At 35.0% G+C, this 26023-nt stretch overlaps 1 protein-coding gene across 1 annotated transcript in view; it reads left to right on the top strand.

Moving 5' to 3' along the window:
• LOC112015644 (uncharacterized) overlaps window positions 1-25112 on the top strand; it is a 40189-nt gene extending 15077 nt beyond the window's left edge. Inside the window, 21 exon segments of the mRNA XM_065759804.1 lie at window positions 4422-4545; window positions 5362-5429; window positions 9909-9995; window positions 10107-10259; window positions 10358-10453; window positions 10627-10686; window positions 10798-10916; window positions 11037-11124; window positions 12804-12908; window positions 12988-13089; window positions 13166-13218; window positions 13352-13415; window positions 13560-13694; window positions 14192-14304; window positions 14389-14482; window positions 15963-16182; window positions 18033-18163; window positions 21635-21781; window positions 22093-22246; window positions 23713-23831; window positions 24472-25112. Coding sequence (XP_065615876.1) covers window positions 4422-4545; window positions 5362-5429; window positions 9909-9995; window positions 10107-10259; window positions 10358-10453; window positions 10627-10686; window positions 10798-10916; window positions 11037-11124; window positions 12804-12908; window positions 12988-13089; window positions 13166-13218; window positions 13352-13415; window positions 13560-13694; window positions 14192-14304; window positions 14389-14482; window positions 15963-16182; window positions 18033-18163; window positions 21635-21781; window positions 22093-22246; window positions 23713-23831; window positions 24472-24609 — 2370 coding nt within the window. The 3' untranslated portion in view covers window positions 24610-25112.
• The last annotated feature ends 911 nt before the right edge of the window (window positions 25113-26023 follow it).

Raw genomic sequence — 26023 nt, 5'->3', positions numbered from 1 at the left:
AATTTAAAATTTAAAACAGTCATTTAAAAAGCTTCTGAACACGCGTGTAACTTGTGTGAAGAGGCTAGTAATAATAATAACCATTGTCCATTAATTGAATTAATTGGGTTCAAGTGTGACTATACAAAGCAATTTATTGTCTCCAATTTTGTCATTTCTCACATCTTCAAGTGTTTCATCAATTGGTTACCAAATGGTACTTTGTCAAACACTCTAAACACTAAAACACTAAAGCACTTTAGTCCAAAAGCTCTACAGTTAAAGATCTAGTTCCTACAATAATGCCAAATGTGTCCTTAGTCTAAGCACCTAGCTAACATGGAACTAGTTGTAGAACAGAATGATTGCACTATATGGACGGAACTAGTGCTGCTAATTCTTGATAGCAAGGATAATTCAAAAAGAAAGTAGTGCCTATCCATTGAGAGCATTTGTTTCTTGGTAGGGCTTGTCAAATCACTGAAAGGCTTTGGTGATTCTTCAATTTGGTAATTTGAAGATTTGAAAATGGTTGAGTTTGCCAATGGTTAGTGTCTCAAGAAGTTTAGAAATGGAGTTAAAAAAACAGTTAAATGACTATTAATGATAAAAATAGCCAAATCAAGATTCTAGGAAAATTTAGAAAAGGAACAAAAAAGAGAGAGTTCATATAAGAGTTTCCACTACATTTGATTTTTCATTCTAACATAGCATCAAATTTACTCGTGTGCATTGGTCATTTTAACCAAACAAGACTTAGTAAGGGGAAAAACAAATTTCTATGGAAGAATATAAGGAAAGGGTGGGTCAAATTTTCTCGCTTCATTAACACTGAGGTGGGTGTGGGCTTTAATATCAAGTTTTGGTGTGACTCTAAGGTGGCTTTTCCATAATTATTTCATAATGATTGTAAGGAGGAGGCTTTAGTGGTTGATCACTTGATCTATTTTGAGAATACTTTCCACTGGAACATTAGTGTATTTAGAGCAATGCAAGACTAGTTATTGGAGTCCATAGCATCTTTATGGACACAATTTACTCGATCAAAGTGAGAAGAAGTGGCGTTGATGAATTATGTTGGAACCCATCTAAAAGATACACATTTGAAGTTAAATCATACTAAGCTACACCTTCCATGTTTGTATTTTCCTTAGAAGAGTATATGGAGGCCTACAGTCTCAACTAAAGTGGCATTTTTCCTTTGGACATCAACATTGAGGAGGGTGGGGATCAAATGTGGTGCGTGTTGAAGAAGAAAGGGGAATTTGATACTCGTTCTTATTATAATGTACTCAGAGGTTCCTCTTCGGTCATATTTCCCTGGAAAGGTATTTGAGGGGTCAAGGTACCTAGACGGGTTTCATTTTTTGTTTGGAGTGCGGTTTGGGGGAAGATACTAACTGGTGATAATTTAAGGAGGAGAGGTTTTTCTATAACAGATTGGTGCTGCATGTGTAGGTGTAGTGGAGACACTATGGATCATTCATTGATTCACTGTGTGAAGGCGTATTAGTTGTGGTGTTTTTGTCCTTAAAATCCTTTGGAATCTCTTGGGCTTTTCCTAGTAAGGTGATAGATCTTCTTTTGGGAAGAATTGGTTGGAGAAATGCTTGTCCGATATTTGGAATTTGATTCCGTTGTGTTTGACATGGTGTCTTTGGAGGGAGCGTAATGGTCTCACTTTTGAGGATGTGGAGAGCTCAGATGATCAGCTGCTTGCCTCCTTTGTTGGCACCTTGTTTGATTGGTCTTGGGTTTGGGGTCTCATACCTAGTGAATCTGTCCCGATGTTTGTAGATTTGCTTCTTTCTTGTACATAGTTGTTTTTTTTTTCTTTTGGTAACCTTTGGCTGCTAGCGTTTTTTTGCATATAGCAGACCTTTTAAAATACTTTTTATTACCTATCAAAAAAAAAAAAAAAAAAAAAGAAAAGAAAAAAAGTTATCAACATTGAGGAGAATTTTAGCTGCCAAGAGCCTTGTAGCTCAATTGGTTGGCAACTCTTGTTGTTTCCAATGTAGACATTTAGGGTTCAAATTCCCCCACCCCCAACTATCGAATTATCAAAAAAAATTGGGGAGAATTTTAGCTATAGATAATCTCATAAAATGAAATTTAATTGTTGTAGATTGGTGTTGTTTGTGTAAAATTGGTGGGTGAAAATTGCAGATTGCCTTCCTCTTCATTGTGATGTTGCTAGAGAGCTTTTGAGTATGGTTTTAGTCTCTATGAAGTTCAATCGGTTATGTCATATGGTGTGGTGGAGCTGTTAGCAAGCTGGCCAGTAGATTTGGTAGATTTAGTAGAGATTTGGAACACAATCCTTCGTTGTCTCATGTTTTGAAGGATTTGAAAAATGTTTTTGACCTAAATTTTTTATATCTAGAATTTTCTTGAGATGCTTGGCACCTGTAATTTTAGAACTTTGATGTAGGTGTGCCTATTGTATACTGCTCATGTATATGGGTTGCTTTGTTTTGCACTTGTTAAATGAAATATTTACTTATGGAAAAAAGGTTCCTTTTGTCATCCACTTGGACATACTACCTGATCTGGTTATTCACCATTTTCCTGCAGTAATATTCTCTCTTAAACTATAGTCAGGCCCAAATAAAGTCATCATAGGTTAGGTACCAGTACCAAAATACTAATTGAAGGGGCAGGTTTAAGAGTGAAGCCTCTATCGCCTCAGGGTTTGTGCCCTTCCCTTCTGAAACGTAGTAATGTACATAATGTGGGGATAAACTCAACTAAAGTCAGCTCAACTAAATTTTTAATACCAAATAATTGGAGTTGGCCTCATGGATCCTTTATGCCTGTTGGCATTGTCTAGGGTGGCGTTCTCATTTGCTTCATTAACAACCATGTTTTTCCTTGTAACCACATCATTAAAGTGCATATTTTGGATATATGAAAAAGCTTCAATGGTATTCCCTCTTCTTATAAGATAAGGTGGATGCTTTACCTATCAAAAAAAAGATAAGGTGGATGCTGAGGTTATGGGATGGGGGACTATACACACCTAGGGGAATAGTCAGCTGCTCAAAAAGCTTTGGACATCCTCGTTAGCCAAAAAAAAAAAGTGAAGGTTGAGGTTGAACGTTTAAGACTCCACTGGTTGTGTGTGTTACTTACCAATAAAAGAAAAAAAATAAAGGAAACAATAATTCTAGTGCACTACTTTAAAGGCTTGTGCGATTGGAAGAAGGTTAGAAAGTTATTGAAGAATAACAAAAATAAGTTGAGATATTTTTGATATGTAATAAGCTTTGTTGATATCAAAAAAGGGACACCCTAGTACATAGGGAGTGTACAGGGGTCAACAATCAAAACCGGAAATTACAAGAATAAAGAAAAACAAAAAGAGAAGAGAATGATTGGTTTTGCAAAGTAGACAACCAATCCAATAAAGTTTTAAAGAAAAATAGCTTGAGGTCATGTATGGATCTCTCATTATCTTCAAAACACCTACTATTACTTTCCTTCCAAAGACACAACATTAAACAATGGGGAATAATTCTCCATGTATGCCCATTTTGATAACGACCAAACCAGCCTAACCAACAAGCTAGAAGCCCCACAACTGATTGTGGTATAAGTTTATTATAGTAATTTGCTTTTATATATATATATATATATAAAGTCATTTGTTTGCCAGAATGAAAACCGTGCTTTTTATCATTTTGGGATTCAGAATTGCTTGTGCCTTTTTATCATTAGGTGCACCTGCAAATAAGATTGGCTTTACCTTTTGAAAGTCTTGACCTTGGGCTAGAATTAGAATTCTAGAAAAAAGCACTGGTTGAACTCCATTTTGGCATTGGTAACATGTTGCGAGTGCAACTCCCTTCTTGACCAAACCATGTAACAAACCACCTTAGCTGACTATAGATAACAAGTAAGAAATGTAATCTTCAAAGTCAACTTGAAGCAGTTTTCTCAAAGCATGAACTTTCTATAGGTTATACTTGTTTTCAAATTGACAAAATGTTTAAATATGAAATATGGAACTGAAAAAAGTTGTTCCAGATAATCCAATCATGGCTATCATAATCCAGTCATGTCTCTTCTTCTTAGCATAAATCTCAGATGTATAGTACTTAATTTCTTTACTAGTTAGTTTACAATGTTGAAAATTAGTTAGGATATATTTGATGGCTCCTTGTGGTTGCTATGAGTGGATTGCCATTTGCAAAGTATTTTTGGATTATATGAGCATATATTTGCTTTTGATAATCGTGTCCACTTAAAATTTGAGCAATGATGGTTTGCTATTATTCTTATTTTGCTCTCCAATTTACTTGGTCTGTTTTTGTTTAAAGTAAAGAATTTCTCAGGCCTTCTCTCTCTGTCTTTAACTGGAAAGTTTTTCTTGTTGATTTGTTCTTGAGTATGCTGCTTTTAAACTTTTTTTCTTAGGGTTAAAACAATTTTCTTTCCAGGCACTGGAGTGCTTGGTGCGACTAGCTTCTGTAAGACGTTCTTTGTTTACGAATGATGCTGCTCGTTCTAAGTTTTTGGCCCATTTAATGACAGGAACCAAAGAAATCCTGCAAACAGGGCAAGGTGTGGTTGGCTTGTCACGTCTTTTTATTTCTTTTGCCTTTTTACTATATTGATGCTGAGTGGCAATTGAATGATTGTTGATACTCTCTCTCGCCCTCTTTGTGTATGAGTGCCCATGTACATGTCTATGTTACCGCCTAGACATAATTGATTTTTCTTTTTTATTTTACCTTTGTGTTTTCATATTTTGTATGAGAGATTTGACTACTTGTTTGGAAAAATTTTATTTGACCTAGTTCTAGTAAGCAATCGTTTGCCTTTAACAGCTTTGTCATCAGGTTGTTTAAGGTGAAAATTTGCCATGTTAGGTTTTTGAGTTCTATATCTGGTATCAATGGAACTTGTGTTTTTGAAAATTTATTTATGGTTTTCTAGGGTCAGTGCTTATTTATGTATAAAATATGGTGAGAAAATAAAGTTAATTGAGGTTCAAACTAATCTATCACCATATCAGGAGATAAGTCATAAAATTTTAGGCTAAAATGCTATTATAGAAAAAAGCATTCGGTAGTGGATATCTGCAGCTGTTATGTATGTGTTATGTGGTTGAAACTTATGAATTCATTTTTTGTTATAGTTAATTAGTAATAAGCTTTTAGCAAGTTAGTTAATGCTTGCTTCACTGTTAAAATGTTTACATTAATGCCTGGAAGTTTTCTGTTCTACAAAAGTGAATTAAGATTCAAATGTAGTGTTGCAATCTTCATAGCACCACACACAGCTGTTGATTATTGGAACATTTTTAGTTTATGGTTTTTTCATTTCTCTTCACTTTTGGCTTTGTATATACAATTTTTGATTTGATGGGGGTATCAGGTCTTGCTGATCATGACAACTACCATGAGTATTGTCGTCTTCTTGGACGTTTCAGAGTGAATTATCAGGTATTTTTCTTTTAAGAATCTGGACATCTGGTACTCCTTTTTGGGCTCTGTACGCATATTGAGTATGCTCAATAACTAAATTTTGTCGTGTAACTGTCTATTTGATAGCAACATCCAAGCAATCACTTTTCTGGAAAGAGAGTTCTTTTGTGCATTTGTTTTGAGTTTGTATGTATTTGCGTTTTTATTTATTTATTTATTTATTTATTTTTTATTTATTTTATTTTTTTTATGTTCATAGAATTACACTGCTAAATTTCTATGAAATATAACGCCATGTTATCAAATCTGATGATTTCATTTTTCTTTTTATTTCCAGTTAGTAGATGTGGCATTGTTTACTAACTTACCTGTTTGCTCTCTTTTATTGTTAGATATTCAATAAGAAATACATTTATCATGCCTTCTTTGGTTGGATTTGAATCCTTATACTGAAGATACTCAATGACTACAAAATAATAAACTTAATTCATAGGGTCTTAGATTTAGTAATTAATAGTACCAGTTAATTACATTAGTCCTTTTCTGCATGCTTCATTTATGGTCATCTCTTCTAATGTTTGGGCAATCACAAAATTTAAGTTTTAATGAGTTATGTTGATTTCAATTAGCTAGGTTGAAAGGACAAATTGAAGAAAATTGTATTGGAAATTTCTAAAATTAAGTTGGGGCATAAGTTTTTATAAATACTAAGGAGTAGATAATCTTTTACCAAAAAAGTAGCAAGGATCACTAGAGATACTCAAATGGCTAGCCTTAACTTCCTGCTAAGAGCTTTGTGTCATATTGCAATGATCTTTCAGTTACTGCAAGTAGTACTAGAAGAGTGAGGGGTTCCCTTGGCATCTATTATTGGGACTTTTTTCTTTTTTTTGATAGGTAAAAAAGATTTATATTCAAGAACACCACCTTATGCAAAAAACATAAGGCGGAGAGAAAAATACAAAGGGAGAAGAAAGAGTGTAAAAGGGAAAGAAATGAAAAGAAACTAAGTACATAGAAGAGAGTTAAGGAACACAGGGAGAGAATCACTAGAGGTGAGTCTTCAAGCCCTAGACCAGTCAAACAAAGTGCCACTGAAAGAGGCTAAAAGCTGGTCATCCGAACTATCCATGTCCTCAAACGTCCTCCTATTTCGCTCCCTCCAAAGACACCACATCACACATAAGGGGGCTAAATTCCAAATGCTAGACAAATGCTTTCCAGGCCAATTCCACCAACCAAAAAGAGTATCCGCAACCGATCTTGGCAAAACCCAAAAGAACCCAAAAGATCTAAACACCAAACTCCACAACCGATAAGCCTTTCCACAGTGTAGTAACAAATGATCCACCGTCTTCCCATTACTGCGACACATGATACACCAGTTGACAAAATCCCTCCTACCCCTCAAATTATCACCTGTAAGGATCCTATCCCGTACAGCAGTCCACACAAAGAAGGAAACACGCCGAGGAGCCTTAACCTTCCAAATACCTTTCCAAGGGAAAATAATGGGCAAGGGGCTTCTTAATTTATTGTAGAACGATCGAATATTAAAGTCCCTATTCTTTGTCAACTTCCATCGAATATGATCTCCGTTTTCAGTGGGAGGTAGGTTTGAGCCCAAGGTACGGAGAAAATCATCCACCCCGCCCATTTCCCAATCATTTGGTCTCCTAGTGAAATGAACATCCCAGCTTCTTCGCCGCTCAATCCCCAACTGATCGAGAGAAGAGGCCATTGATGCCCCTTTATCGGAGGCAATCCCATACACACTCGGAAAAGTCAAATGAAGTGGAGAATCCTCACACCATTGATCAGTCCAAAGCTTCACTCTATCCCCCACCCCTACCTCAAAGCGAATATTCTTGCTAAAATCCTCCCATCCCATACGGATACTTCTCCACAAGCCACACCCATGTACCCCTCTACCGAGCTTGGAAGTCCATCCCCCCCAATCTTCCCCAAACTTGAGTGCTACAACCCTTCTCCAAAGTCTTGTCTCCTCATTTCCAAACCTCCATAACCACTTCCCAAGTAAGGCTTTATTGAAAGTAGTTAATTTCCTTACTCCTAATCCACCATTCTGTAGAGGTGCCCACACCTTGTACCATCCCACCAAGTGTAACTTGGAATCCCCCCACAAGAAATCCCTTTGCAACCTCTCAATTTTATTGGCCACATGCGTAGGGATGGCGAAAAGTGACAAGTAATAAGTGGGGAGACTAGATAATGTGCTTTTAAGCAACGTTAGTCTTTCACCTTTTGACAAATATATCTTCTTCCAACCGGCCAACTTACGCTCAATTTTTTCCAAGATAGGATTCCAAATAGTAGGAGACTTATGGGATGCTCCTAAAGGCATACCAAGATAGATTATAGGCAAAGACCCAATCCGGCATTCCAAAATCTCTGCCAAGACCTGGACATTAGGAACCTCCCTAATGGGAACCATCTCACTCTTCAGCACATTAACCTTTAAACCTGTCACTGCCTGGAAATAAAGAAGAAGCATCCTAACATGTAGAATATGCTCCTCATCAGCGTCGCAAAACAAAATCGTATCATCCGCGAATAGAAGATGCGAGACACATACCCCTCCACCCCATCTACCATCAGCCCTAAAGCCTCGAAACAAACCTGCCCCTTCAACTCTTTTCATTATCTTACTGAAGACCTCCATCATAACTAGAAACAACATGGGGGATAGCGGATCCCCTTGTCTCAATCCTCTCGAGCTCCCAAAGAAATCAGCTGGAGACCCATTAAACAGGACAGAGAATTGGGCTGTGGAAATACAAGTGCGGATCCACCTACACCACCTCACCCAAAAACCCATTCTCTTCAACAAATCAAGAAGAGCCTCCCAATTCACATGATCATAAGCTTTCTCAATATCTAATTTACAGATAATTCCCGGAATCTTACTCTTCACCCTACTATTAACACACTCATTAGCAATGAGAACTGAATCAAGTATCTGTCTACTACCCACAAAATTGTTCTGAGACTCCGATATCAGCTGATCCAAAACCTCTTTCAGGCGGTTTGCCAACACCTTAGCCAAAATCTTGTATACACTACCCACCAAACTAATAGGTCTAGAATCTCGAATATTCGAAGCACCATTCTTCTTAGGGATTAAGGCTATGAAAGTTGCATTAAGAGATTTTTCAAACTTACTGTGTTGATAAAACTCTTCAAACACGACTAAAACATCTCTTTCCACAACTTCCAAACAATGGTGATAGAAAGCCAAAGAGAACCCATCAGGATCTGGAGCTTTATCTCCTTCCATCTCTTTGACAACTCGAAGAACCTCCTCCCGTTCAAACCTCCGTTCAAGCCAGTCTCTCTCCGACCCCTCTGTCTGATCAAACTCCAAACCTTCCACACAAGGCCTCCACTCCTCACTCTCCTTGTACAATTTTTTATAAAACTGTACAGCTTGGTCGGCCATCTCGGATTCGTCCTCATAGATAACCCCATCCACCTCCAACATACTAATATGATTATGCCTTCTCCGAGAATTGGCCATCTTGGGACTATTCCTGCAACTAGATGCATTTCTATCAGTAATTGGTGGAACACCTGTTTAAGTCCTGATGTGAGCATGCATCCTTTTTAGTGAGGAAGATGATCTTGGCCGTTGACTTGTATGAGGGCCTGTTTGTATTCTACTTTTAAGCCAGCAGTCAAATTAGATTGCCAGTTGTCTTGACTGTCTTCTTTACTCTGCAGCATTCATGGGACACATTGGTTTGTAGTCCTGCAATCTAGTTGCATTAAAATCTGTGGCCATAGGATTGCCACCAGGACTAGTATTAGATTTGAAAATATTTTTGTCTACTTATTAACACTTTGTTTATTTTGTTATAAATTTTTTACAAAAAAAAGGATGATTGGATAAGCAGCACCCATTTCTTTTTTCATCCCTCCTTTTATCACTGCTGCTTTGTGTTAAAGGTGTTGAAGTTTGTTTATGGATATCTTCAATTTTAGAGAGGAGACCATGGAGATTCAATTTCTTCTTTTTACAACAATTTTTTTTATGTATGTGGAATCTCTGATTCATATTTAGTAGCATTCTTCATGCCTGGCATTTGGCACTGTATGTTATGCATATGCATGATTGAGCTTTCCATAAGCTTATACTGTTAGAAATTCCTTTTTGGAGCCTTTGCTTGTGATTTGGAAATTTTTTGCAAAAAGGTTTTTTTTTTTCCCTATTGAACTGTCCAAATTTTCTGTGGACATCTATTTGATGAAAATATACTGGAATTATTTGTGTGAGTGATTTGGTGGTATGATACTTGTTTGTAACTTTACTCTTTTACTAATGGATTTCAAGTTATTTTTTCTTCTCTTGATTTGGTGACGCAGGCAGTGCATATATACAGTGACTTTTTCAAGTGACATGTTAATGAATTATTATGGTTCTATAAAATAATGAGCACGAATGCTCATGTTTGTTACATTTGTAAAATTGTGTTGCAGTTGTCAGAACTTGTGAATGTGGAAGGCTATAGTGATTGGATTCGTCTGGTAGCAGAGTTTACTTTAAAGTCTTTACAATCTTGGCAGGTTGGTTGGTGTTTATTACTTTCAATTGATTCTGTAAGAATGCTGTCTATAAGTGATTCCTAACACCTTCTGCAATTAGTATTACTGATTATGTTTATGCTTATTTGCCAGTGGGCCAGCAGCAGTGTCTACTACCTGTTAGGGCTGTGGTCCAGATTGGTTGCATCTGTACCCTATTTGAAAGGTGATGCACCAAGCTTGCTGGATGAATTTGTCCCTAAGATTACAGAAGGTTTCATCACATCAAGGTTTAACTCCGTGCAGGTATAGCAACCCATGCCTTCTTTGGGGACTGGTATTTTGGGTAACACTTGAAAAGCGAGGACAGCAGCCTCCCTGTTTCTTCTGTTTGTATTTTGTAGGCTGGATTGCCCGATGATCTTTCTGAGAACCCGTTAGACAATGTTGAACTTCTTCAGGATCAACTAGATTGTTTTCCTTACCTTTGCCGATTCCAGGTTAAATTTCTATTTATGGTTTGTGCTTGTTTTCTTGTCAGCCTAAAGTTAATTAAGTTCTGTTCACTGAAAGAAGTGTTTTTGTTTATTGAAATACTCTAAAATCTATCTGCGGATCTTATTTTGTTGGAGTTGTATTGGCATAGTAACAACATTGCTTTGTTGAGTTGCAGTATGAGAGCAGTAGTTTGTATATAATAAACATAATGGAGCCTATTCTGCAAGCATACACGGTATGGCCATTTATCATCAGGATGGCCTTTTGTTTTTGAAAAAAATAAATTAAAATACTATGGGCTACTGCTTAGCTGATCATAATTGTTCTTTTTGATTGACTAAAATAGGAAAGAGCTCGGCTACCGATCGCTGATAACAGTGATCTCTCTATTATAGAAGCCAAACTTGCTTGGATAGTTCATATTGTTGCTGCAATTGTGAAGACAAAACTAAGTACCGGTTGTAGGTAAATAGCCTTTTATATTTTTTAAATCATTGTTGTTGTTACTTTTATTTGAATTAGTCAATACCATGGCATGTTTACTTTGGCAATCTTTGAATGGTTCTTTACTCTTCTAATATGCAGTGTTGAGTCACAAGAAGTGTTTGATGCAGAACTTTCTGCTCGTGTCTTGCAATTGATAAATGTAACTGACAGTGGACTACATGGCCAGGTAGACAAGCAAGACTCACCTGCCGCCTACTTATTTTGAATATTAGATGAAACATAGATTTTCTAATGCCAATTGTTATATTTCTATTAATAAACCATCCTTGGTGCTTGGAGTCTCATGCGTGGGATTTCAGATGAAAGTGAAACTTTCTTTAGTACTGCATTGGGTTTATTAATAAACATCTGGTTCATGCCCTCAAATGTGGAAGTCTGTGTCACAATGATCTTTGTTTTAAAAGGTTGAGAAAGTACATAAAGTGTGTGCAATACTTTACTAATGTTACACAACTTAATAAATTTATTAAGGTAACATTGGTTTATCCTACCTATTTGTGTACGTAGGGAAAAGGAGACCATTTAGATAAGTCTTACTTTTAGTGGACGGAGTACTTGGAGGCTGAAAACTAGGACAACTATGTCATGATTAGATTTCGACTTGTTACAATTGCTATTACATCAATTGTATGCTTCTTCTGCACTTTGAAAAAGAGTGCTAGTAAGAATATTTGGACATGCAGTGATTAAGATCCTCCAACAGTAGCTAATTCTTTCAAGTTTGGCCCAGCAGAACTGCTTTTCTAGAAGGGTTTTGTTATGATGATATTGAACAAGGGGTTTCTTTGTCTGTTAGAAGTAAAAGGGTGACAACTTCTTGTGTATGGTCTTGCTAGGCCATCCTTGTGGTACTTGATGGTTCATTCTTGGTCTATCTTTAAAATTTTGTTTTTAAAGAATATCAGATGATGGTTATAATGGAGGCTTTAACAGTTACGAGGTCTTGTTGGTGGTCATGGAGAAATAATCATACTGTAATGCATATTTTGCTTGGTTCTTTATTATAAAAGATTTTCTTTGTAGTTCTGTCCTGGTAATGTGACTAGTTTTTTTCTTTTCCTGTCCTGGTAATGTGATTGTTGTTGATAGTTTTTATTTTTATGGGTGATGCTGGTTTGTTTTCTCTTGGTGCTTGCATTCTTATCTTGATCTCTTTCTGATATAGCTTTCTATGCTGTACAAAGTAAGATCAATATTTCTTCTTGGACTACAGAGCATGCTGATTTTGATTTTTGTAAAATATTCTTTAAGAGTTATTGTAGCATTTTGATATTAGCGATCCTATAATATATATATGCGTGTGTATGTATATATATTGAAATTAGTGAAAGATGAAAATTCCTCAATCTCTCTCTCTCTCTCTCTCTCAATACATGTTGCAGTGCCTTTGGAAATTGTTCTCTTTGAAGTCTGAACACATTCCACCAATTTCCATTTTTACATTGATAAATCACCACTTGTCCCTAAAGCTTAGGTTGTTAAGATATAGGGAATTTAATCATTTACCATTATTCAACACTCACAACATTTGTGACCCTAGGTTGTTAAGATATAGGGAATTTAATCATTTACCATTATTCAACACTCACAACATTTGTGACCCTAGACTCTCCCACAATAAGTAGGCTCAACACATAATTTTTATTATTTCAATGGGAGTAGAGTGGAGAGGGTTTGAACTCTAAACGACCTGTTGATAGTTGATACTATGATAAACTGGCATTTGTCTCAACTCCCAAAATCTGAAGTTGTTAGGAAATGGTGAAGTTAATCATTTAACCATTATTGTAACAAATATTTTGATGTGTTTTTCATTATTGATTTCATCATCTTGGCATTTTGTAGAGGTATAGTGAAGTAAGCAAGCAGAGACTGGATCGAGCAATTCTTACGTTCTTTCAGCATTTCAGAAAGTCCTATGTAGGTGATCAGGCCATGCATTCCTCCAAGGTAAATAAGTTTCTCTTCCTATTTAAATTAAATTTGGTTGCTGCGTATTTTTTTGACATCTCTTTTACTGTTGCAGCAGTTATATGCCCGGTTATCTGAGCTTCTTGGGCTCCATGATCATCTACTACTATTGAATGTCATTGTTAGCAAGATTGCGACAAACCTTAAGTGTTATACAGAGGTGAAAGGTTTATTCTTATTTTAGTTGGTTATATTTTTCTTGGATAGTATCATATTTTTATTTGTGCTTATTTCAGAGTGAGGAGGTAATTGATCACACCTTAAGCTTGTTCTTGGATCTGGCATCAGGGTAAGTTTATTACTTATATACTTGGATGAAACATTTGGAGAAATTGTTTTTTGTTTGCTAAAATTCATTGTTTATTGATTTTTTTCAATTACAATTAATTGGTTGACCAGTGTGGAATTTTTTTGGGTTGCAGTTATATGACTGGGAAGCTGCTTTTGAAGTTGGATACTGTCAAATTCATAGTGGCAAATCATACAGTAATTTCAGCTCTGAACTATTTCTTTCTTTAAAAAAAAAAAGAAAAAGAAAAAAAAGAACTATTTCCACTTTTTATTTGACTGTCTATGAAATGAATCTTTATACTTAATGTAGTCGCTCTTTCCCCACATTTCTGATTTCAGAGGGAGCACTTTCCATTTTTAGAAGAATATAGATGCTCTCGAAGCAGAACAACTTTCTATTATACCATCGGCTGGTTAATTTTTATGGAGGACAGCCCCGTGAAATTTAAGTCATCAATGGATCCACTTTTGCAAGTACTCACCTCTCTCTCTCTCTCTCTCTCTCTCTCTCTCTCTCCCTCTCTCTCTCTCTCTGTCTCTCTAAATATGTGTATTTTGCACATATCCAACTTGTATCTTAAACAGGATTCTGCCCTGATAGTGTATATGGTAACTGTGCTTCTTGATCCTGTTAATTTTGGCACTCAATACATGCCTTTTTGTTTCCCATAGTTAAATGAGACACTTACCCCTTTGGCTCCTCAACTTTTATGGCTCTTGTTGTTATTGGTATTGTTGCAATCATTGATGCTAATGTTACTGTTATATCTTTACTATTATTGTTGTTGTTGTTATCATTATTTCTTTCTTGTTTATTTACTATTTGTTGGAATTGTTCTTGTGAACAAATATAAAAAAGATCATAGTTGTTACTGACTGAATAGATGGCATGCCAATGAAAAAAATTCCTTTTATATATATATATATATATATTATAAATTTTCACTGATAGAATGTATATGGAATTTTAGGTTCTTATCAGTTTAGAGTCGACTCCTGATTCGCTGTTTCGTACTGATGCGGTGAAATATGCATTGATTGGCTTAATGAGGGATCTCAGAGGAATTGCAATGGCCACAAATAGGTAAGTATAAATTGAATTTCTAATTTGTTTATTGTCAATGAGCGTTTAACTATACTACTGTGAATGCTTTTGGATATTTTTCAGTCGCAGAACTTATGGGCTTCTGTTTGATTGGCTATATCCTGCGCACATGCCACTTCTCTTGAAAGGCATCTCGCACTGGACTGACACACCAGAAGTAAGGAAACACTGTTAGTTTCTGCCTATATTCAGATTTTTGGGGCAGTACCCACACATGTATGAATAGGCAAATCATACTAGTTAGAATTGGAATCCACATTTATCAACTCAACTGTCAACTGTCTTAATCCCAATGATATTGGGTTGGCTCTATGGATCTCGTTAACTATTTGTTGTCATATGTATATATATTAGGATCAAATGAGAATGTTACACCAGTTTATAACTTTTTATTGGATTAATAATTTGAAAATTTGACTGTTGGATTACTTATTTTCATTACTCTTACTATGCACGTCAAATTTTGTGCTTTGTGTATAGTTTGAAGGTTAAAAACTTGAAATTTAAACAATTTATGATGAGATGGTTATTGATCTTCAATAATCTTGATTTTTGCAAGCATGAAGGGTATAAGGAAATCATTTAACCTAATAGTTGATTTGTCAAAATACTCTTTCAATGAAAAATTATTGAGTGTTGTAAAATTGCATAAAGTTACACCAGTTGTAACTCAAATGTAACCATATATATAAACCATGTCTCTCTGTTTTATATTTGCTAGTTTTTCATTTTTAATGTTTGCATGAGATGGGTTGGGGGGGGGGGGGTGCTTGGCTGATGTCTCTCTAGTCTGATGGTTGAAAGAAATGGATAAGAATCTCTTGCGTACTCATCTTTTTGGATTATGTTATTTTACACTACCTAAGTGCAGCAGTGATGGCAATGGCAACCCAGCCTAGTGGCTGTATTGATGATTGAATAGTGAAAATGCCCATGGGACAAGATTGAGTAGGCCTAACTCCCTGTTGAGTCTTTTCATTTTATGGAAATTGATTTACATTGAAGGTTGCGTTGTGCCTGTGATTGGAGAAGAACACCTACTCTAATAGATGCACACTCGTCTCTCTGAAAATTTTGGTGGACCTTTTCCATTGTAGTCATGACCAACGTTCATGTCTTCTGATGAAATTACTTGTAAAACATGAGGGTGTATGTTATTATGATGGAATTTGGAGTTGATCAGACATTCCCTCTTGTCCACATTAGCTGCCATATGTGTTATATTTTTGGGTCTATCCTGACTGAGTTCATTTACATAATATAAAATTTTTGATTTCTCTTAGTTTTGGTTTGTGGATTCAATTGGAAAAAAGAATTATTTATTTATTTTTTCTGTTTTCTAAGATCTAAGCATATTAGCTTCTGCCCCTGTATTTGCATCTGCATTTTTTAATAAGTGGAGGATAAAAGTTAAATAAGTAATGACTAATGAACAATTTATGCAATTGAAAACATACATGCAGACATATATCAATTGTTTTATGATATATATATATATATATATATATTTTTTTTTCTATTTGTTAGTTTCATTTTGAGTTTTTGTTTTTGTTTTCTCTTATTCTTATTGGTTGGTTCTTAGATCTTTCTCTCTTCTTTTCTCATAAGGGTCTTTTCTTACTCACTTAATAATGCAGGTTACCACACCATTGTTGAAATTCATGGCTGAATTTGTGCTAAACAAAGCCCAGCGTTTGACTTTTGACTCCTCTTCTCCAAATGGCATACTTCTTTTCCGTGAAGTCAGTAAATTAGTTGTTGCGTATGGGTCAAGGATTTTATCTCTTCCAAATGTTGCAGATTTATATGCCTTTAAATACAAGGGTATATGGATTTCCTTGACCATTATTTCAAGAGGTAAGAACGGAAGCCTTGTTTTACTTTATTTGCTTGGTGGTTTTCAGTGTGATGTTGAAGTCTAATAGGATCTTTTGTTGGGTGACTAGTAGTTTGGTTTGTGTATGATTTGGTTTTTGTATTTTTCCTTAATCTAAGAATGGAAATTATTTTTGTTCCTTGATTAGCTTTTTCTGTAGTTGTACTTTTTACAAAGGACAAAACTTATATACAATCTGTTCCTTAGGGTCCTCTTTTAAAATTCTACCATATGGTTGCTTAATTAAAAAATACACTTTTCATTTAATGAAAAAAAAAACCACATGGTAGAATTTTAAGAGGGGAACCTAAGGAACAGCATCTAAGTATTGTACTTAAGTCTTGCTCTTTTACAAAAAAATAAAAGTAGCACTCTTTATTTTTTATTTTTTTAAATGTACCTATTGCTTCCACCTCCCCCCTCTTTTATGATAGGTTCATTTGAACTTGCCCCTTTATTTGATATATATATATATATATATATTTTAAATTTTCTAAACAAGATCTTTCAAAAATTTATCTTACCTAGTAGTGCTGAGATTAATGAAATAAAGAAATTTTATTCGTATACAACATCCTGCAAAAGTCTTACCTTTCCTAGTTATGCTGAGATGCTGAGATTAATGAGAAAAGTCCAAGAGTCATTTTTTTAACCCAGAAAAATGAATTTTTTGGATTTGCTTTTTTTTTGGGGGGGGGGATTGGGGTGGGGTGGGGGTTGGGGAGGGTGTGGACTACATTTAAAATGTATAATTTGGGGAGGTTTTCAAACTAACCCTAAGTTACAAATTAAATCCTATAGTTTAGGGGGGGGGGTGGGTTTCAAATTAAACCCTATGGTTTCATAAGTTGCCAATTAAACTATAAACTTTAAAATTTGTGTCAATTCAAACCCTCTTCTCTCTCTCTCTCTCTCTCTCTCTCTCTCTATTAAATGTAACTACACCCCCCCCCCTTCTTCTAATCTCTCAACAATTTGTTGTTTTTGGGTCAGTGATCTCTAAAAAACTCGATAACTTATTTCTTTTTTAATTAAGGCTATAGCTTTAGTGTACATTGGTTTTGAATTTTTTTTTTATTTTTATTTTTTGTAAATTTGGTTCTATTAAGGCTAACAAATTTAATGTTAAAGGGGATTGATTTATCATCTAGAAGTTACATCTGTTGTTGAACTAATGTGATGTTATTATTAAATTTTTAAAATTTCCTTTTAACGGGAGGGGCTACATGTCTTAAATAAGTATTATTAAGTTTGTTTTACTTTATTAAAATGCTCTAAATTGTAATGTCTTAGTTAAAGGCAGATTCTGAATATCATTCATGTTATGTTTTTAATTATCTAACCAAAATCCCATTGCAATACTGTTCAGTCTTGATTTACCATATAGTTACAATATGGATCCATCCTTCCTAAATTTTGTTTGTAGTCACAATGTCCTCTTCTAGATTCCATAGCCTTTTGTACCTATGCTAATATCATTCTCTGCATCATTGTCTGTTGCTGTACCCCGTGCACTGGCCAGATCTACAAGTTGCCAATTATGGCATTAGTTTATGCTTTTTATGATTAAAAAAAATACTTTTTTCATAACAAAAATTTTGAATAATTTTCCAGTTGCATAGCATATGGAAAGATCCATCTTTCAGAGTTTTAGCCATATTTGAGATTCTGGCACAGTATAGTTGAAATTAGTAAGAGCTAGTACTGGTGGTTTGGAGCATATAGCAATAAGTAATTATGCAGCACATAGGTCTAGTGTTATTAAATGTTTTGTTTTTTGATGAAAAATATATGTGATAAGCTGAATTTTTTTATCACCACCAAATGACAGCCCTTGCTGGAAACTATGTCAACTTTGGTGTGTTTGAACTATATGGTGATAGAGCGCTCTCTGATGCACTAGATGTTGCTCTTAAGATGACACTATCAATTCCTCTGGCTGATATATTGGCATTCCGTAAGGTATGTGAACTTTCCTCTACAGGTCTTGCTGGAAACTATGTCAACTTTGCTGCGTTGAATTGTTCTACGCTATATATATGTTACTTGTAATTGTTTAAAGCACAGAGTGTTCACCATTGTGAACATGATGTTTTCTTTATTCAATAAAACTTTGATTACCTATCAATAAATATATATATATATATATATTTGTGTGCTTGTGTGTAGGTATTTCTTTTGTATTTAAGTTGATTTTTACTTATCAAAAAAAAAAAAATTTTAAGTTGATTTTTGTGTTGGGGATACTTATCTTGTGATATCGGGATTTTTGTTCCATGATAAAGGCATTGCTATATCCTTAAATCAATGATATGATGCAGTGGAACACAATTCTGAAGAGGGTGTGTGTGGGGAATGGGTAAAAGAAGAACAAAAGGATAAAAACAAGAAAAGATAATCTAGGAGTTAGCAAAGTTGGCACCAAGCAGAGAAGAGATAGAAACCTAGGAGTTAGCAGCTAGGGTTGCCTAGAGTCAACACAGCCATTGGAAAATTCCATTAAAATTTTATTATTCAATCAAGTATACCAATGCTGAATTATAAGACCTTTTAAATAGTATTTCTAAATTAAATCAAATATGGACTGGGAAAAACTTGTAACTAAATTGTATCAAATGCCGGAAAAAAAAAGCTAATAATAAATTCAATGTGAAATAAAATCAAATAACATCAATTCATAAAAATCAATCGACACCTCATCCAACAGAATTAATCATTAATCTGGTCCTAACCATCTGGTGTTTGTACCAACTCTCCCAAGGCGCGGAAGGCTTGACCCTTTGAGTGTAGCACCTGGCGGCTCTGAAAGTACTCATACATGTCATGGTCTTGCTATTGTAGCTCAACTTTGGTGATCCATCCCTTCCAACGAACTAGGTAGGATTGAACTCCTTCATTCCTAGTGTAAACAATGTGCTCATCCAAAATACCATCAATATGTTACTTGTCAACAGTGGGTTTAGCAGTGCTGGATCAGCTATAGGATTTGCAATTGGGTTATAAGAAGGCTCATAAAAAAGTCACATGATAACTGTTGGACTCTTTAGAGGTTCACTAGCCACTCTTATTGCTAGGTTTGGCTCTAGGCTAAAGTGAGCTTTCCATTGGAGTTTTACTTGAAGGTTACTCAATGAGTTGCAGGTTTTACGGTGTCTTGCTAATTGGTGCTTAGTGACTAGTTCATAGTTTTGAATTAGGGTGTACGTTTGGTCTAATGTTGTGACCTCGTGTAGAGCAAGCTTCTTCTTGACATCTATATTGAAGTCTTTTCTAAAATTTTTCAAGGTCATTCTCTCGTCTTCAACTAAATTGCATGATTGAATTGTGCCATGTAGTCTGTAGTGAGCATGTTTCCTTGTCTTAGACTATTCCGCTAATCTAGAAGTTCAACCTGGGGTAGGTATTTTTCCTTAAGCCTCTGTCACCCCAAAAAGATTACTTATTTTTAAAAAATCCAATTAGTTATGGCAGGTTGGTTTCTCCTAAAGAGGAGCTGTTCAGCACTTTGCCAAAAGTGTTTGGCACTACATGAGTTTCATCTTGGCGAACTTAACCCTCTTGTTCTTAGACAAGTTGTACCATTCAAGGAAGTGATCCATCTTGCTTAAATAGTCCATGAAGGCCATTGGTCAAGTTGACTGTTAAAATTAGATGCCTCAACTTTGATACTCCTTATTGCCTTTTCATTGGGGTCTCTAGGTTCCCTAAGGTTAACATGATTCTGACAGTCTAACTCATGTCTTAGAGCTAGGTCCGTATTGAAATTGGCCTAACGGTTTTGCTACTAGTTCTCTTTTAAAGGGAATCACATTTTGTGCCTGTTTGCCATGCCTCTCTCTAGTTTAGAAGCATAATGTGCCATCACTTACAGCCCTTTCCTCTGTCGGGGACTTTCACGATATGAAAATGGGTGGCATCTTCTATGTTGTTACTAGCAGGCAAGCAAGAGATTTTGCTATGGCTTATTTTTGCCTTTTGAAAATGGAAAAAGCTATACCTAGAAAAAAGTGAAGTGTAGGAAAACTGAGCTTTGAAAAAGTGTGAGCTTTGAAAAAGTGTGGTTTGAAATAGTGTTATCAAATGGGTACTTAATTGCTTCCAAAGTGAGACAAACATTAGTAAGATGGATTTTGTCCTTATGTGATAGTAGTTGTAAAAATTGAAAGATAACATGAAATAGCACAACCACTCAACCTAGGTTTGTGGTATTTGATATTTGTATTACAACATGGAAAAATAAGCGAAGGCATTTGACAAAGAAACCAAGAACTATGTGGTGTCGTATGAAGGGAGAGAAAGAAGTTGTGTTTAAAGATAGAATTAGAGAAGGTAGATGAAGATATTGATAGGATGTGGAATGAAATAGCTAGTTGTATTAAAAGAGTGCTACATAAATACTAGGAGAATTTAAAGGATATGGGCTATTGAATAAGGAGAATTGGTGGTGGAGTGAGGAGGTTCAAGAAATGGTTATGTTAGAGAAATCTATAGAAGTCCTACAATGTTGTGACAATGTTGCTTTGTACCCTGTTGGAGTGGTCTCAGGCTTAGGGTTTTACTCATTATACTACTATTTTTGAGTTCCACACTTATCTTAGCTTTGCTTTGTAATCTTTTATGGCATGTTTGGATGTTTAAAAAAGGAGGGGGAGTAGAGTAGAGTAGAGGGAGGGAGAGTAATGTAATTACCTTGTTTGGAAGTTTTTTAAAGAATGAGGGGGAGGAGTTTGGAGGAGTTTGGAGGGGTTTGGACTCCCTCTAGCCCCCTAATTTTAATTCCCTCAAATTGGAGAGATTTGGAGGGGGAGTAGAGTACATAAACTATTGACCAAGTAAATTACCTAATTTACTCTTATTATATTAACAAAATTACACAAGGGGAAGGGCTAATTATTCCCTTCCCCCTTACTAATTTTAAAAACATCCAAATAAGGTGGAGGTGAATCATTCTCCTCTACTCTCCTCCCCACTACTCTCCTTCCCTCTACTCTCCTCTCTCTCTAAACTTCCAAACAAGCCATTAGACAATTTGTGTCCATCATCAAAGCAACTTATCACAAAAAAAGAAAAAAGAAATTAGAGTCCCTTGGAATCATGCTGAGTGTCATAGGCAACTCAAGAGAAGATGGGAGCCAATATAAAGTTTCACTTATCAAGGCCTACTAAAATTGGCCAGGACTAATAACTAGTCTAGCTAAACAAACACGTTAGCCCAATAAAGGTGCTGCTAGAATGATTATACAGAATTTGTTCCAGTCCCTAAACTGGATCTATTTTCATATATATGTAGTTGGTGCTTGGTTTGTCCTTTTAATCTGAGTTTTTTTATTCTATTGTTGTGTTCTAGACGTGCTACTGTTTAGTTTTTTATTTGACGTTTTTTCACCAAGAATATTTAAGCACATTTTTGATTAGTTTTTTACTTTTTGGCAGCTAACAAGGGCCTATTTTGCATTCTTGGAGGTTCTTTTCAGCAGCCACATCGTTTTTATATTGAACTTGGATACAAACACTTTTAGGCATATAGTAGGATCCCTTGAATCTGGTCTCAAAGGTTTGGATACAAATATCTCATCACAGGTGTGTTTTATGTCTCTTTTAAGGATGGGATTATTCTCTTTTCTAGGTTTGCTCTATGTTCTTCATGCATAGAGTAGCCTTTCGTATATATATCATTCTTACTTATCAAAAAAAAAAAAAAAATAAGGATGGGATTATTCTGTTCTTTATTTGCTACATCCATTGTTCTCCACTTTAAAATATGTTAAATATCTTGCATGAGCGTGTAATTTAAGCTGGTCTGTTTCTTATATAAACTACATACCTTAGTGTGCATTTGCTTGTTTCTGATGTACTTGTTCAAGTCCACAGTTTTAAACTTTCCTTTTCAGTGTGCATCTGCTGTCGATAATCTGGCTGCTTACTATTTCAACAATATCACTATGGGGGAGGCACCTAATTCACCTGCTGCAATGAATCTTGCTCGTCACATTGTGGATTGCCCCAATTTGTTTCCAGAAGTAAGGCATTTTTATCTTGTCATATAGATTGATGGATTTATCATTTGCAATTGAATGCATAAAAATATGATTTGTGCAAGTGTGTTTTTGGTTATGTAATTATTGTGACTTCCTCTAGGATTGCAGTTTGTTGTTGTTATTATTATCATAATTTTTTATTCTGGAACATTATTTATTTATAAAAATATTTAGATATAATCTTTGTTTGACGTAAGCTTTTTCCTCCATTTTTCTGATTTTAACCTTAAAAAATAATGTATGCTGATCACTATCACATGGTCCATACATCAATTCAAAAAATAACTGTTCCCATTAATTTTCATTAATTAATTAATGCAATGTTGTGACTGCGTGGCTGGTTGCAATAGCTCTTGTAATTCCCTTTCTTATGGTTGTTACTATCCTTTTATAGATATAAATGTGCTTCATTCTCATGTATTTCATTAGTGAGTCTTTTAGGGTGAGTCTGCGTTTTATATTTCCAAATGTGAAATGAACTATAAATATCTTGGTCAGTCTCCTTTATGAGTAGCAGAGAAGGTCAATTAGAATAATTATCTATTTCAATATCATGGCACCTTGACTCTCTTTTATTTCTCTTCTCTTCTTTATAATATATATATAGAAAAAGTAAAATTGAGTTAATTGGCCCTAGAGGGTTGACAGGGTCAGCTGCTCGTTTTAGGATACCGGTTGCCCATCCTTGTTTGTTCAGATTGATTGTGTTGTAGATTTATAATTCAAATTAGGTTTATCATTTGTCGAGATAAGGAGGCAAGTGTGGCTGAGCTTGTGAAGTTCTCTAATGGGGTCCTTTTTTGGAATGTGAATTTCTTTAGGGGTTTTCATGTTCGGGAATTGGAGGCTGTGTTAAGCTTATGGATACCATATATGGCTCCATGGTAAAGGAGCTTGGGGAGGATAAAATGAGCTAGAAGCCGGATAGAAATAAGGGATTTATGGTTAAAGATTATTACAGTCTTCTAGTGGGCTTTAACGATTGTTGTTTCCCTTAGAAAAGCATTTGGAAGCAAAAGATCCCCTCTCGAGTGGCTTTCTTTGTTTGGATTGCTGCTTTGGGGAAATGTTTGACTATTGAAAATTTACGAAAAAGGAAGCTGTGGATATTGGATTGGTGTTATATGTGCAAGTGTAATGGTGAATTGGTTGACCATCTTTCCTTCATTGTCCAGTTGCTATGGATTTGTGGTCTATGGTTTTGGGTTTATTTGGTGTAAGTTGGGTTAACAGTATCTGGGAAGGATATAAAATATGATAAATTGGTACTCTTTGTGGATTTACTAGGCAGCACGGACACTTCATTTAGGATGTTGTATCCGTTTCATATCGGTGTCGTACCAGCCGTTTCATGTTATAATTTTTCAAAAATTGCTCGTGTCACCATCGTACCCATGTCCGTACGCCGTGTCCGTGTCCGTGTCCGTGCTTCCTACTTGTCTTCATCTATATGGTCAATTAATTTTGTTTACATTAAATCTTGCTCAGGCTCTTATAGTTTCTTGTTAAATGTTTTGAATCGTTATCATTTCTGACTGAACATTCACCTGCAGATATTCACCGATTTGAAAGCTCAGATTTTGGCTTCACAGGTTAGTTTTGTCTCTTCGTTGAATGCTGTTGCAACTACTAATGTTTTATGTAGGAAGTTTTTGATTGTTGAACTTCCTATGAATTTATCAAAAAAGTTTTATCAAACAAATTGTTCAGTTAATAATAAAGATAAAACATATCAAAAGAATAATAAAGATAACAAGAAAAATTGTAACTCAAACTTTAGGTCACAGGTCAATGAAAAATGTAATCAACTATCGGAAAGTGCACAAATTTATGGCTTTTTATCTAAAGCTTTATAATGCAAAGTAAGTGGGGGGAATAGCCAACAGAATGAAAGACTTCTCACAGGATGGGTTCAGGTCTTTAGATGTTGACTAGCATACTCTATAACATAGTGGATGTATTAGTGATGCAATAATTGTCTTTTATATTTAGTATCAACTTTTGATATCACATTCTTATTAAATGAATTTGAAGTTTATGTAACATAAAAAACAAATATCATCATCAAGCTGAGTTGGTTGTTACTTTCATATTACATGTTTCTTTAAAAGTAAACATTTGATGATGGTTAAAACTATTAAAACTAAGTCTACCAAATGTTTGTTTTGCTCTCTCTCTCTCTACCCACATTATCAGCCCTCAGTTGACACCCTTTTTTGCATCATCTTGCAGCCTGCAGATCAACATCAGCGGCTTTCCTTGTGTTTTGACAAATTAATGGCAGATGTTACTCGAAGCTTGGATTCTAAGAACAGGGATAAATTCACACAGAATCTTACCATATTCAGGCATGAATTTCGTGTCAAATAATTCAATTTCTATGAAGTAGAACTTGTTTGTTTGAATATTGAATTACATACATGGAAGATGTTCATTCAAAGAATCCACTTTACTCCATAAACATCGAATCTCTGGTCAGTGGGGGAGGGCCCTGTTTCACACCAATTACTCAATCGCCAACATGAAAGAGAAGCAGGTTCTTCATAGTTGCTCGAATTGTGGAGTAGAAAAAGTTTGATATGAATCTTTGAAGTGCTACTGTATATTTTCACTTTGTCCTTGAATAGGGGAGATAGACACTCTAAGTTTGGATGTTGTAGTATTAAGAGGTTTTCTAAGGTTTGCAGAAACTAGTGGTTGGTGGATTACATTAGGTTTGGAATTGGCTAGTGCTCGATTTAGAAGAGCAATTCTTTTTAGAACAAGGAAAGATGTAAATCATTCATCAGGTTTTATATTTCTGTATATTTTACCTGTTGTATTCTTTGTACTGTTGATAATAGAAGAAAAAAAAATTTACTTTATTGATCCTACTTTCCTCTCCTCTTCTTTAACTTTTGAGCATTTTTGTAGCGTAGCGAGAACTATTACACACGGGACACAACCTGGGATGGTTCTAGTCCTAATACTCATAACAAAGAACAACCAATGCTTTCGGAAATTGATAAAGAATGAGCCTCTGAAAAATTGGGATTTTGCCTAGTCCAAGGACCGATTTCTGATTGGTTTTAGGTTTTATATTGCAAATTTGAATGTTACTTTTAAGATTCGTTTGGTTGAAAACACAATTGGTGCTAACATACCTTTCCGCTTTGAATTTATTTAATTTTAGAATGAATTTTACTAATATACTTTTGAGGTTTGAGCTAATGTCAACTAGATTCAAGGACTTTTTAAAATTGTCCAATTTGGTCCTTTGAGTCAATTTACACTATACATGTTTGACTCTCATTTTTAGAATAGTTTTCAAAATACTGAAAAACAAAATGATGTTTATAGAACATTTTGGGCAAATTTAAGAGATAGAAGAGTTTGGCAAATTTATAGAGTCCATTATTTTTAATTTATTTACAACTATAACAAAACATTCTAGTTTCATTAAAACAACCTATTAAAAACAATATTTTAGTTTTCAGAATCTTGTTTTGAGCAACTATTTTCAAAATCTTGTTTTGAACAGCGAAAATAGGAAATAATTTTCTCAAAATTGGATTTAAAAAACTTCAGTTAAAGAATAGATTTAAGTGTGAGATTCACTATTTCTGGTTTTCAAAACAAAAAATTGTATTTAAATCCTCCTAACAATACAAGCCCTCTTAAATATTGAAAGGGTTGTATTTTACTAATTGCTGTAAAAGTTACTACTTATTTTCACATTGAGCATGAAGGGTTTTTTTTTTTTTTTTTTTTTTTTTTTTTTTTTTTTTTTTTTTTTTTTTTTTTT

Source organism: Quercus suber, unplaced genomic scaffold (genome assembly GCF_002906115.3).
Source record: "Quercus suber isolate HL8 unplaced genomic scaffold, Cork oak 2.0 scaffold_342, whole genome shotgun sequence".
NCBI lineage: Eukaryota > Viridiplantae > Streptophyta > Magnoliopsida > Fagales > Fagaceae > Quercus > Quercus suber.
Note: the sequence above shows the minus strand (reverse complement) of the source record. Positions and strands in the feature narration are given on the sequence as shown.